This window comes from Phalangium opilio, unplaced genomic scaffold (assembly GCF_054372755.1).
Source record: "Phalangium opilio isolate 3A_F unplaced genomic scaffold, DU_Popi_V2 ptg000003l_1, whole genome shotgun sequence".
NCBI classification, from domain to species: domain Eukaryota; kingdom Metazoa; phylum Arthropoda; class Arachnida; order Opiliones; family Phalangiidae; genus Phalangium; species Phalangium opilio.
In genome coordinates this window covers 12,470,265-12,482,952 of record NW_028324145.1, presented here as the reverse complement: position 1 = coordinate 12,482,952, position 12,688 = coordinate 12,470,265, and the positions used below count along the sequence as shown (strand labels likewise).

The window sequence follows — 12,688 nt, the reverse complement described above, 5'->3', positions numbered from 1 at the left end:
TAATGGCGTTTCTCACATATGGATTTTCCTCTGTCAGCCACTGATAGGGCTTTTCGATAAACACGCCTTCACGCTTTGAACAAGGCCTTTACTTTTAAAAATAGAAGCGTTGTCAAAGCTAAGAAGGGGTGTCTCTCAATCCTTTGGTCGATAAGGACTATCCGCTATGAGGTAATAGGGGGTGAAAACGCGCGTAAAAGGGGGAACACGTGGTCAAATGCAAATAATGCATTTATTGCGCGAGTTGTGGCTGGGGACTCGGCACGCGTTTGAAGTCTCCAAGTATTTTTCAAAGCGCGGAAATGTCTTAAATGCAACTAATTTTATTTTTAATTGTAGTTTAATTAACCCTCGACCTATCAGTCATCTGATAACCCGAATTTCCTTATTTCCAGCTAGCGGAGAGAGTGGAAAACCATCATTTAGGCCATTATTGCCTATAATGAGTGTGCCTAATTTTAACAGGTCATCTAATAAATATCGCTGGGTCAACCAAAATTTTCAAAAACCAATGGATCAAGATAGATTAGTTTGGGTCGATTTAGAAATGACTGGTTTGGATATTGAAGTCTGCCACATTATAGGTTTGTAAACATGTTAGATAAAGTGTAGTGTGTCAAAATTGGACAAAGCATCACCATTAATTTATTTTTTTTATTTTTAGAAATAGCGTGTATTATCACAGACGGTCAACTTAATATAATAGAAGAAGGTCCCAACATAGTAATCCACCAACCTGACGAAGTTCTTGAATCCATGAATGAATGGTGTGTAGATCACCATGGCAAATCAGGATTGACGGAAGCCTCTAGGAAGAGTTCAGTATCACTCAAAGCAGCCGAAATGGAGGTCTTATCCTTTGTTCGGAAGCATACTCCGGCTAAAAAATGTCCTTTAGCTGGTAACACGGTCCACGCTGATAAAGAATTTCTGGTAAAATATATGCCTGACCTTATGGAGCACCTCCACTATAGAATTGTTGATGTCAGTACTGTCAAAGAACTTTGTCGAAGATGGTATCCAGCTGAATATAAAGACGCCTTTACAAAAAAATCATCTCATAGAGCTTTAGATGATATCAAAGAGAGCATAGAAGAATTAAAGCATTATAGAAAAACTATATTTAAATAGTTAAATATAGTTAAGAACAAAATTTAGGATTAAACCGGTGTAAATTCAAAATTTGGTGTTAAACATTTTTCTCCCTTATTTTTTATTAATTAAAAGTGTCAAGAAAAAAATGTTTTAACTCGGCGTCCTCCCTGAAACTCTTATTATGAATAAAATGTGCCTAAATAAAAATTCTGTAAAAGTTACGCAAAAAGGTTTTATACAATACAAGCCTTGGACTATTTACAATTACAACAAAATAATAATAAAAAACAAATGAAATTTTGATGAGAAAAACGTGTTAAAATGATTTTTTTTTTCTTTTTTCACAATTATTAAAGAAGAAACACATTTTTTCTTTAAATTACTCAATATTAGTTACTTTAGTCACGGAAAAGAGTTGACAAATTCATTTCATTTATGTCAATAATCTAAAAATTTCAATTTCATCTCGAGAAATTCATTATTCAAATGATCAAAAAAAAAAAAAAAATGTTTGAGAAGGTTTTTAAACGGGCATTTTTTTTATGAAATGTAAAATGTTTTAATACCCTTTTTCGCCTTTTCTATATAAATAATTATAATTATACTCACGCAATTTCCTTAAAAAAAGAAAATTCAATAATTCAACTATTACTTCACGATAAGTTTTTAGTCTTACACACGTTTAAAATTAAAATCCAGCCGAGCATTAGAACAAATTTTATCATCAGTTTATACATAAATTAAGAAACCCTCTACAAGCTTAGTTGATGGAACCGGAGCTAAGCGTCAAATAATAATAATAATAAAATAGTCAATTGGAAGGGAAGGTTATAAAGAACCACATTTCGACCATCCACCCATTATTGCCTCTTTGATTACGGGAGCTCTTGTTGGAAGCGATAAATTACAATCACTGGTATTACCTTTCGTTAAAAAGACCTCTCTGCCATTTAAATTCATCAACTATGGCTTAGAAAATTGTCAAATTTTATCGGTTTCGCGTTTACGTTAACGTTAACTTCAGTGTCAACAACTTAGCCGGAGGGGTAATTCATTTTTTTTTTTTTTTTTACAATTTTAACTTTTTCAGTTGCAAATTTTTTATAATTGATAAAGGTTATTAATTAGTTTCGTGAATGATAAATTTCCAAAGGGGGGTGGGGCCTAGTCCATATTTTAATAAACGCAAAAATTTAGACGCGAAAGTGTCATTTCATTTCAATGTTTTTTAAACTCTAACGCGGGAGGAAGCATCGATCAATCTCACCTATTTAATTTTAGGTGAAAGTACAAAAGAAACCGTGATTTCATGAAGAAAAAAATTACAATTGATGATTAAATTTAACAATACAATTAATTATCTAACAGGATTATTTATGGAGAGTGTAAATATTCCGACGGGGGGGGGGAAAGGGGTAATTATTTGGTTTTTCGTAAGTGTCTTTACATATTACCGTTTATGTTTAATGTTTCTCTTATTTTTGTTGGCTGACTTTGGGCTGCGTTTCTTAACTGAAAATTCTTCTCGAAAGAAATCAGTGTGTCGACAATCAGTCGCTTTAGACTGCAAAGATTTTATTTCACATTCATCTTTTAGTAACCTTGGGTGCATTAGATAAACATTCATTAAATAAAGTGTGTGTAGCGTGTCGAAATAATTAAAGCGTTTCAAATATTAATATTACATCGTTACTAGGTACATGGCCATTTGGTTTTTATCAACAGTCGCTTAGTAAAAGAACGGCAGACTACTTACTACTTTGGTTTGAATCCTTTTAGGAATTTTTTCTTTCTGGCTGTAAAATTCTTCTCTTTGTAATTGTTTTTCATTTCCGTCTTCAAATTCCACCTAAAACAAGTTTATTTCCATAAAATTAAATCTAATTTAATTGAAAGTGTGACCGCAAGGCGTACAGTGTAGGTAATTTCTTCTCTAGCTCCTTTGTAAATGGCTTTGTAAATTTTGTTGTCGGTCCATCTGACTTTAATGCAATCACCAATTCTTATTGGTTTCTTATTTTTGTTTTTCTTCCCACGATCCTAATTAAAAATATTATAAAACAAATTTGAAATTTACATTTCAGAAAATAAGAATTGAGAGAAAACTCACGACAATATCAACTTCGAGAAGATTTTCGCTGTAAGAACCATCTTCAAAATCGACTGAGATCAATTTGACTTTCTCGATAGAAAGTACATCGCACAAATAATATCTTCCATTATGATTTTTGGCCAAAACTTGGTCTCCAACTTCAACGGGACATAAATTTCTCTTCTCCTAAGTTCGGTTAAAGAAAATTGATCGAAAACAAACACAAACATAAAGAAATGACCCTAAATTAAGTTCAGAAAGTGGAAATTACGTCATTTAAGGCTGGATTAGGATGTTTGGTGCAATGAATACTGATTGTGGCGGGCCAATCAGCCAATTTAAAAGTAACTCCAGCCGCGTGACCACACGTGACGTGAAAAGCTTGATAACATTTCCCCATGGTACACTGAATACATATCTTTCTTCTACCACCGGCTGGTGGGATATAGATTTGATTGCAAAACATGCAAATCTACGTAAAAAAAATTCCGCTCTGTTGAATTTAAAAGAGCCTAAAAACACTTAAAACTAATTAAATATAATTACGAGGCTTTGCTGTTTAGATGAAATATTAGCCATATCAATGGGGCCTTTCTTTAAAACGTCAATAAATAACAAATTTGGGGTCAAAACGGCGCAAAGGACGTGTACCCAAAGTCCCACTTGATTGGCTCTTTTCAAAGCGCCCGCTTTTAAAGGGCATAGAGCGCATTTCTATAAAGATTTTTGTTTTTTTTTTAATCAACTGTCCGTCTTAACCTTCTTTTAAACTCTTATACTAACAGCGTCAGTGTCATCTTCGTCACATCTATCACATAACCAGGAATTATCATCCGGTATATTGGAGACGCCATAGCAAACCGCGTGAACGCAAACTTTGCAATGAAAGCATTGTAATAAGGGTGAATTGCCCATGGAATCTGAAAATCCAGAGCCATCAAAGAGGGGCGCGGTTGGTTCAACCTTTTTCTCGGCAAATAACGACTCGGGCATCAGCACCGGACTATTCTGGGGTAATTTAGAGGCTAAGGAACTATCAGGGACCTGCAAAACACGCGCTATGAGTTTTGCGAAAAAACTATGAAAAAAATTATAGTTTTTCTTACAGAAAAAGGTTTAAAAACACTGCAAACTGAGCAATAAGGAGGAACCATGGCTCTTTTCGCGTTAAAGGATCTAATTTTCTCAAAAGAGCAATTTTTATGTTGCCATATACTATTTAGAGGTAAAGCCCATTCCGGGATGTTATCATTGGCTCCATCATCAACATCCTCAGTTTCACTGGCGGATGTAACGGTCTCGTCGCTATCAATAACTGATTCGGAAGTATGTTCCGCGGAAGCCCCACCATTATTATCCGAAGAATTTGTACTACAATTAAGCGAAGAAGGGGCTTTCGCGTGTCTTTGGGTTGTTGGAAAACGTCTATTTTGAATCCAAGGAGGTGTAGGATTAGCCTTTCTTGTTGGACTGATATCTCGAGGAAAATCGGGATTTTTAGAAGCCTATAATTAAAAATTACGGGAGAATCCAAAAATAATGAAATATAAAACAAAATTTACAGCAAAAAAATTTTTTGTTAAAAGCCAATGATTAACAAACAAAACCTTTCCTTTTTCAATTCAATTAAATTAAATTAAATTAAATTAAAAATCCCAATTTTTCCGAGTTAGGGTTTAGTTCCAATTATAATAATAATAATAATAATAATAAGAGACCCAAACTGTGACTCTCAGTTTCACTAAATGAAGTTTATTCTCCATAAATGAGTCACACTTTTCAGGGGAAAATAAATAATTCATTAATAAGATATACACAAAACTGAGAAAGAGCTAATTTCACTCTGTATTATAAATTTATAAACAATTAAGTTAAATTCTTAGTTAATTATATTAAAATTTTAGGGAGGTTTTGTTTGAGATCAAAGACATTTTAACAACAAAAATGACTAAAATAAATAAAACAAGTTTTAAACAACATTTGAAAGAACCGTCACATTTTCACACAGAGAATTGTTGAAGTTTCACGCGCAAATACAATTTTTACGACTCGTAGTTTGAAGTAATTATTGGTAGCTTGAACCAATAATTAAAAATAGAGGGTGTTAAAGAGGCATACCTTATCCAATGGATTATCTTGCATTTGATTATTATAAACAGCTTGATTATAAATGTAGCTGGGAGCCTGATGAGTTTCAACAAGATAATTCTTCGAACTTGACGTGGTAGTTTGGTTTAAACTCCTTTTCCTTTCTTCTTCCAAGAGACACTCCGTTAACGAGGGTTTACTATCATTTTGTTTCGGGTCGGTGGATGATGAGTTCCCAACTGCTTTGGCAGCCGCTTCCCCTAAAGAAATTACGTCAGAACAAGCTTGGCTGGGTGGCAAATGATCACTTCCAGCGGTAATTATACTATTACCACTTTGTTGTAGATCAACTGTAGGATAAGGTATACCTTTGGAGACTGTTAGAGGATTATAGCGATGATTTCCCGCGGACTGTGGTGTGGCACTGGGTGCTGGGTAAAAAATCATGGTAGTTGAAGACAGATTAGTAGCAGTAGTAGTAGAAGATGGAATTCGTTGCGCCATACTGGCAGAATTCACTCTGGCGCTCTCCGACTTCATTCTGCACTGATTTTGAAAAACCATGGTGGCTTTCTTGCACTTTTCAATGGCCGCGTGTTGAAGTGGGAAAAGAGACGAGTTAGAGTTTCTCTTTTCATATTCCGGATTGACCTTTTGTCCTTGATGACGCGCGTATTCTAGTTTCATATTTTCCACTTGACTATGCTCACTACCGGAGTTTTGTTTGCTGATGATCAATTTTAAAGGTCCTTCTTGGCTAACCAATGAGCTGTAACCGCGTTCTTTCGCGAGTTCACCGCGATTACTAGCCACCACCAAATTACCAGCGGTATTGTTTATAATCTGTTCATCTCCCGCGAAAAATGGTTGTAAAGTAGGGGGATAATTTCCATTCAATTGGTCAGCCCCTTTTTTAATATTGTCCAGGGCAATGATACAATCATTCATATCTAAAGGCGACGTTGTAACCTTTTGTTCTTCATTGGCGACACTTAAAGTCGCGCCACCATTGTCCTCCAGTTTGTATTTTTTGGCAGAATTACCAAACTCGGACTCTCCTAACTCCTTACTCTTGCGTTTTTTCTTCTTCGGTCTATTTAAACCCCCAAAGACGTCATCATCCGCGTAAACTTCAGTGTCACTGGAACCCCCACTTCCCGATTCACTATCACTGCTGTCACTCTCGTCAGAACTGGAATCCTCGGAATCTGAACAATTAACATCTTCCAATCCTTCACTGACTGGATGTCTTTTGGAACCCGATAACTGGTTTTCAAGTTGACTATACTGTCTTTTGCCTTCCCTAAAATACAAACAAACCGTAAAATAATTATTAGCCATCTCTAAATCCGACTTAAAAACGTTGTAATCAAGAACTAAAACTGACGATCTATAGAATGAAAGTTCCGCTTTTGAAGGTGGAGGCGCGGGTGTTGATCTTGAAGGATCCTCGGGATGATACCCATTATCCTTCCCTATCCTCCATAAAGCGTATCTATCAGGCTGAAACGTTTTTACAAAAACGTCCATGCCAATTTTGACCCCATCTTTGCGACACGTGCACTAAAATGCAAACAAACGGTCAAAAATAAATGATTACCACTCGGAGTTTGACTAATTTTACTTGTAAAGCTCTTTTTCCATATTCCACCCATCTAACAGAAGCAAAATTTGTGGACTCGGCGCAATTGAATCCGTGGTTAAAACCAGCGTGATATCCAAATGGAAAGGTAATCATAAACTCTCCAGGTTCTTGGGTAATTTTGTTAAAAGGGATTGAATACTGTCTTAGAATTTGGGGGGAAATGAGGGTCATTTTGTGTCTTAAAAATGCGGCACAGTCTTGAAAACTTCCCGGGAAAAAGCCTAACAAACAAATTATAGTTTAATGAAATATTTCAACTCGTTAATTAATCCATTAAGAATACCAGTGGCTAATCTTTCTAATCTTCTTCCGTGTTCAGGCGGGATCGCGTACCATGATTTAGGAGCGCCAAAATGAAGGTAATTGATACTGTAGAGATCCATATCCTCAGTGTGCCAAGGGAATGTGGTTTTCCACATCCCAAAATAGAGATACGCGGTGTTAACTCCTTCAATTTTGATGCCATAATCACTGCCAACCATATCAAGAATGGTATTAAGGTTGTTAATGTTAAACTCCTAAGGGGGGAAAATGTATTCATTGGTATAAAAGAAGTTATGGAATTAAACACTCGTAATAGAGCAAGAGGAGTTTACTTTGACACCAGGATCGTATAAACTTCCAGAGACATCAGCACCGTAAATTGGAGGGTTGAAACAAATATTCTTCCAATATTTTCTTTCTAGGTCTTCATAGTCAAAATGTTCCGGAGTTCTATACCTATTAGTCTCTGCTAATTTCTTAAAATCCGCGACTTTCATTGATTTCTTTTGCATATTGAACTGCTGATACAACCCTTGCCTCCCATGAACTACTTGTTCAATGGGGGCAGGGATGGTTACGTCAATATTATCATAACCACTTTTACGTGGAACCCACTCTTTTGGAGGAATAACCTAAGATAATAATTATAATTGGTCTAATCATTAAGGTCCTTTAGAAATAAATAATTTATTCTATAATACCTTAGCTAAACCAGCTTTATGAGCCCCCATTGACTCCATTTTCTCTATATACCCTGAAAAGTCTTTCATTTCTTCGTATGTTGGCCTGAAGACCATAATACGCGGTACACCACCAGTGCTTGAACCCATTTTCACTCTCAAATTTCAAGAATTTAAATCGTTTCCCAAACTATCAATAAAATAAAAATATTCAAGTTCCAATCAATGCCATTAAAGTTTTCCAGTCCCTTTAGTTTATAGAGGTTTCTGTCAATGGTCAACATGCCCTGGCAAGACCCCTTCCCTCATCAATAAACAACACATTGGCTTTAGTCCATAAGGTCACTTAGGCCTAAGATTGCATCACTCTCAAATTTCAAGAATTTAAACAGTTTCCCAAACTATCAATAAAACAAATATTCAAGTTCCAATCAATGCCATTAAAATTTTCCAGTCCCTTTAGTTTATAGAGGTTTCTGTCAATGGTCAACATGCCCTGGCAAGAAACTTGACCCTCAATGACCCCTTCCCTCATCAATAAACAACACATTGGCTTTAGTCCATAAGGTCACTTAGGCCTAAGATCGCATCACTCTCAAATTTCAAGAATTTAAACAGTTTCCCAAACTATCAATAAAACAAAAATTCAAGTTCCAATCAATGCCATTAAAATTTTCCAGTCCCTTTAGTTTATAGAGTTTCTGTCAACATGCCCTGGCAAGAAACTTGGCCCTCAATGACCCCTTCCCTCATCAATAAACAACACATTGGCTTTAGTCCTTAAGGTCACTTAGGCCTAAGATTGCATCTTTATTTATGGAAACTGAATTATACAAATTAATTCATAATATTTGTAACGTAATATACATTGCTGTGTACTAAGTCAAACACGACGTTCCTCAAGACATCACCTAACAAGTTCGCATTTTAGGCCTACTGACCTACTGTTATTATTAAAAACAGGTTTTGTCAACAAATTTAACTAAGTATTGAGAATGATTTTATGAATTTAATTTAAAAACCAATATTATGTGCTAATCAAATTCGATCGGCATGACTAAACAAAACCAAAGCGCCTCCCCTCAAAAACAGAAGGGGAAAAAAACCTCCCAAAACAAAACTCCGCCATTGCCCCTCTCGGTTTTTGCACGTAGGTCAAAACCGAACCCCAAACAAGTCCCGAACTGAAATACTGACCAAGGCCTAACAACTACGATACTTTGCAACCGTTAAAAACCCTTTATTACCAAAATTTCGCGGATAAGGATGCAAATTTTGAAATATTTACTCACGCAAGTAGACGAATCTCTCACAAATTTAGTTGTCTTTGCTTAAATTTCGTTATGATATCAATTTTCATCATGAGGCCTAAAACTTCGGGATAAAAATTACACACAGGAAAAATGAACTACTCCTCTCCTCGAGTAGCGCGTCACTTAAACGTCACGTGATTTAAAGAGACCAATGACGTCACCGGAAAGCTAACCAATAGTAAAAGTTGGCGCTCAAATTCAATTTTAAGAAAAACCACGTGTTTATTTATTTACATATTAAAACATATTCCCGTTTGAAGAGCATTGGTCATAACATTAAAAAACTAAAAATTAAAAAAATGACATTAATTTCTTCTTAAAGCGTAATTAACATCATCTACACTAACATTAAGCCTAATTCTTTGAAGTATATCTCCTTTTCCATGTTCAATTAAGAGAATGCTAAGACTATGAAGTCTGGCTAATAATTCCGACACTTGGGAATGATTTAAGGTTTTAACCTCGTTAACGCGACAAAAATCTACAAATTGATTATAAACTGGTCCAAAGGTTGATTCTTCCAATCCGGTTCTTAGAAATTCCGCCACAATAGCTTGTAAAAGAGTCTTTTCGCACGAGGAAGCCGATCTAATGGCCAGAATTTTGGGCGCGCAAAACATTTCTTGGAAAGCTTTATCAACGTGCGATAACTCCAACATTTTATTATCACTACTAGCTAATTCTTTGGCCCTTTTCCAAATTTCTAAGGCTCTTCTAGCGTCCCCAGAAACTGCGGCAACTTTTCTGGAAACCAGTTGTATGGCATCAGGATTGTACTTGACTTTTTCTTTCTCCATGGTACTTTTTACAATCTCTTGTAATTGTTGATGATTATAAGGATGAAACGTTTTTCTCGTTAAACCCTAAAATATAAAATAATTAAAAACAGAAGTTGACCTTTTTCAATTTTAACAGATTTTAATAAATAAAATATATTGACCAATCGACTCGAAACTCTATTCATCATTAATCTTTCGGGCAAATCCATGGTATTTGCAATGGCCAAGACAATCAGCTTGGAATTGATCATATTGGGCCAATCAAAAAGGGAATACATCACGTCTTGTCGTTTTGTCCAAAGTAAATCAAGTTCATCTATAACCATAACAATGGCTTCCCCGGAATTAGCGAAGGTCTTTTGAATAATTTGTAAAGCTTGATCAGGGCTGGCTTTTTTTCCCGTTAACTGCTTTAAGATTTGAACGTAGCATTGATGAGGGGCGGTCAAATTCATGGCGTTCACTTCCACAAGTTTAAATTCGGGTATAAGTTTGCTATCAACTTTCTCTCTCAGATAGTTTAGAACTCTTCTAATGGAAGCTGTTTTCCCTGTCCCTGGGACACCCGATATGTACATACAGCTGTGAAAAAAAGGGGAGAAACACTTGGATTAAATTAAATGGTGAAAGATGTCTTAGAACTAACTAGTAACTAGTACTAACCCTCCAGTTTCCTCAACAAGTTTCCCTTCAATAAATGAATAAATATCATCAAACTCCGTTTCCCGACAAGGAAGATAATTTGGTGTTATATTGAGTTTCTTTTTTGGAGTTTTTGTGGCGGTTCTAAAAAGAAGACAAATTTAGATTCCATAGTTGAATAATGTCATTAATTATATTTTACTTTTTAACTGGAGATGCTGCAGCTGCAAGACGTTTAGTTCTAGAAGCCTTAGAGTTATTTGGTTGTTTTATTTCATCTTCAGATGTTTCAGAATCAATAACGACTCTGCCCTTCTTTTTTGTCAAGATGAAACTAGATTTCTCTTTGTCTTTGAGTATCTTTAGCGGAGTTACAACTGGCGTCTTTTTAGGAGGAGAAATCTGTTTGACAGGAGTTTGAGCAGCTTTCTTTGAAGGGGTGGCTTTGACTGGAGTTTGAGCGACTTTCTTTGAAGGGGTGGCTTTGACTGGCGTTCTTAGGTTCCTAGAAGGATTAAGAGAAATAAGTTTGACAGTGCCACTTGAAGAGACAGACTTTTCTGAGTGGTGATCATCATCTGAAAATCAATTAATGAAGATTTATTTTGATTTAATTAAAATCACTTTATAATTAATGTTACCGGAAGAATCTTCATCAAATAGTAAATGACTAATTTCATCAGGTTTCTGAGTTAGGTTTGTTAGCCTCGTATTTCTACGTTTAGGTTTATCTAAACTTTCTATCAAGGAAAATACAACTATGAATTTATTATGATTCTACGATATTTCAATTAAAACTAAAGTTTACCTAAGAACTCCTTGTCAGAAGATGAACTTTCACTATCATATTTTAGGGATTTTACCGGTGTCTTTCTAGTTTTACGTGTTTTAGAAGGTTTTGAGACTTTAATATTTTTGGCATTAGGTTTTTGGACGCTTTTCCCTTTACGTTTCAATGTAAAATCATCATCAGATGAAAAGTCATTTTCTTCATCCAAGAATTTGGAGTTTTTGGAAGTACTTCTAAGAGATTTCTTTACATTGTTCAGCTTTTCTTTAACTTGAGAAGCCCCATTGACCTTCTTAGTAATTTTTCCCATATTAGGAGATTGGTAACCCTTAACTGGTTTTATATTTGCAGTGCCATTATATATCCAACGGCAGAAAAAAACAGGGTTTCCATCAGCATCCCGGGTATCAAGGAACATACTACCATTTAAATGATGATCTATTAATATAACCTATAAAATAATTTGGATGAATTGACGCGAGTTTAAATTATTCGCGATGGATGTCTTACGGAACATTTAGCAAAAATGGTTTCTACATCAATAACATTGTCATGGTTTCTATGGTCTTGAAGTAATTCCTGTTCGTAATCCGCATCTATCTGAATGCCCCAAATAACCACGTATAAGGTGTTTGACAACAAAAAGGCTTTAATCGAGACTAACCACTAGTTTTTGATGACTTTCACAAATATCTGTCAATCTAGAGTACCATTGTACTTCCGCGAAACACTCTGCCTCATCAGAATCCTTGAAATCCCCGTCTAAAGAACTTTATTGAATTATATTCACCTTTTTTTAACCCCTAAACTTAGCGGTTGAATTTTACCTCTTTCAAATAGCTTTTTAACACGAGCAATGTAACAAAAGTCTACACTTTCTGGCTGACCAGAATCATCATTTCTAACAAGAACATAATCGTCTACATTGACTGTCAGTTTTAATTCTAAATTGTTGTATCCCCTTTAAACAAATAAACAAAGTTAGTTACACATATGACATATATGCAAAAATGACAATTTTTCGTCAATGTGGCCAGATTACCAAGGCTTAAATATCTTTGTACATGCTTAATAAAAGGCTTAACAATAACAATAAGTTTACTTACGCGTAATTAGTTTCTTTACTTCTTCTGTCAATTTTATAACTCTTACCTATCCAACTTATGGGCTTATGAATTAAAACCATTATAATTTTTCCAAAATTTACATTTAATTGAGGTTAAAAACTTAAAATTAAGAGGGAATTGAACCGTCCATATGCGTTTGTTGCGGGAAGAAAAATGTCAATTTTGGCGGGAAA

The 12,688-nt window shown here is 35.2% G+C and overlaps 3 protein-coding genes across 5 annotated transcripts; 1 reads left to right on the top strand and 2 right to left on the bottom strand.

The window, feature by feature from the left end:
• Nucleotides 1-31: 31 nt before the first annotated feature.
• On the top strand, nt 32-1,407 carry LOC149717919 (oligoribonuclease, mitochondrial). Of its 2 annotated transcripts, XM_089841593.1 has the most exons (3): nt 32-171; nt 396-584; nt 665-1,407. In XM_089841593.1, the coding sequence occupies exons 2-3, from the start codon at nt 443-445 to the stop codon at nt 1,129-1,131; spliced, it is 609 nt and encodes a 202-aa protein (XP_089697719.1). In that variant the 5' UTR covers nt 32-171; nt 396-442; the 3' UTR covers nt 1,132-1,407. The 2 variants fall into 2 exon arrangements, with proteins under 2 accessions (XP_089697719.1, XP_089697716.1); XM_089841590.1 differs by lacking the exon at nt 32-171 and having other exon boundaries at nt 203-584.
• Nucleotides 1,314-9,304, bottom strand: LOC149717918 (lysine-specific demethylase 4A-like). Of its 2 annotated transcripts, none has more exons than XM_089841355.1 (16): nt 9,157-9,304; nt 7,886-8,054; nt 7,517-7,816; nt 7,204-7,438; nt 6,900-7,141; nt 6,663-6,838; nt 5,644-6,578; nt 5,306-5,535; nt 4,294-4,692; nt 3,971-4,231; nt 3,734-3,901; nt 3,459-3,659; nt 3,206-3,373; nt 3,010-3,135; nt 2,852-2,944; nt 1,314-2,696 (listed from the first exon to the last, which is right to left on the bottom strand). In XM_089841355.1, the coding sequence occupies exons 2-16, from the start codon at nt 8,012-8,014 to the stop codon at nt 2,682-2,684; spliced, it is 3,678 nt and encodes a 1,225-aa protein (XP_089697481.1). In that variant the 5' UTR covers nt 8,015-8,054; nt 9,157-9,304; the 3' UTR covers nt 1,314-2,681. The 2 variants fall into 2 exon arrangements, with proteins under 2 accessions (XP_089697481.1, XP_089697480.1); XM_089841354.1 differs by having other exon boundaries at nt 1,314-2,659; nt 9,157-9,303.
• A 70-nt stretch (nt 9,305-9,374) lies between these two features.
• Nucleotides 9,375-12,686, bottom strand: Orc1 (origin recognition complex subunit 1). Its single transcript, XM_089841390.1, has 10 exons — nt 12,495-12,686; nt 12,216-12,349; nt 12,053-12,150; nt 11,899-11,988; nt 11,407-11,839; nt 11,240-11,338; nt 10,801-11,176; nt 10,620-10,742; nt 10,118-10,538; nt 9,375-10,040 (listed from the first exon to the last, which is right to left on the bottom strand). The coding sequence occupies exons 1-10, from the start codon at nt 12,572-12,574 to the stop codon at nt 9,483-9,485; spliced, it is 2,412 nt and encodes an 803-aa protein (XP_089697516.1). The 5' UTR covers nt 12,575-12,686; the 3' UTR covers nt 9,375-9,482.
• Between the last annotated feature and the right edge of the window lie 2 nt (nt 12,687-12,688).

What these genes read in the sequence shown, in the direction of transcription:
- Orc1 (XM_089841390.1), bottom strand. Translation starts at nt 12,574, where the DNA reads ATGGTTTTAATTCATAAGCCCATAAGTTGGATAGGTAAGAGTTATAAA. An exon ending in AAAGTCATCAAAAACTAGTG is followed by an intron (nt 11,989 to 12,052) that starts GTTAGTCTCGAT and finishes TGGGGCATTCAG; the next exon opens with ATAGATGCGGATTACGAACA. An exon ending in GCAGCATCTCCAGTTAAAAA is followed by an intron (nt 10,743 to 10,800) that starts GTAAAATATAAT and finishes TCTTCTTTTTAG; the next exon opens with AACCGCCACAAAAACTCCAA.
- LOC149717919 (XM_089841590.1), top strand. Translation starts at nt 218, where the DNA reads ATGCAAATAATGCATTTATTGCGCGAGTTGTGGCTGGGGACTCGGCAC. An exon ending in TGAAGTCTGCCACATTATAG is followed by an intron (nt 585 to 664) that starts GTTTGTAAACAT and finishes TTTTATTTTTAG; the next exon opens with AAATAGCGTGTATTATCACA.
- LOC149717918 (XM_089841354.1), bottom strand. Translation starts at nt 8,014, where the DNA reads ATGGGTTCAAGCACTGGTGGTGTACCGCGTATTATGGTCTTCAGGCCA. An exon ending in AAGATAATCCATTGGATAAG is followed by an intron (nt 4,693 to 5,305) that starts GTATGCCTCTTT and finishes TTTTAATTATAG; the next exon opens with GCTTCTAAAAATCCCGATTT. An exon ending in CATCTAAACAGCAAAGCCTC is followed by an intron (nt 3,660 to 3,733) that starts GTAATTATATTT and finishes TTTTTTACGTAG; the next exon opens with ATTTGCATGTTTTGCAATCA.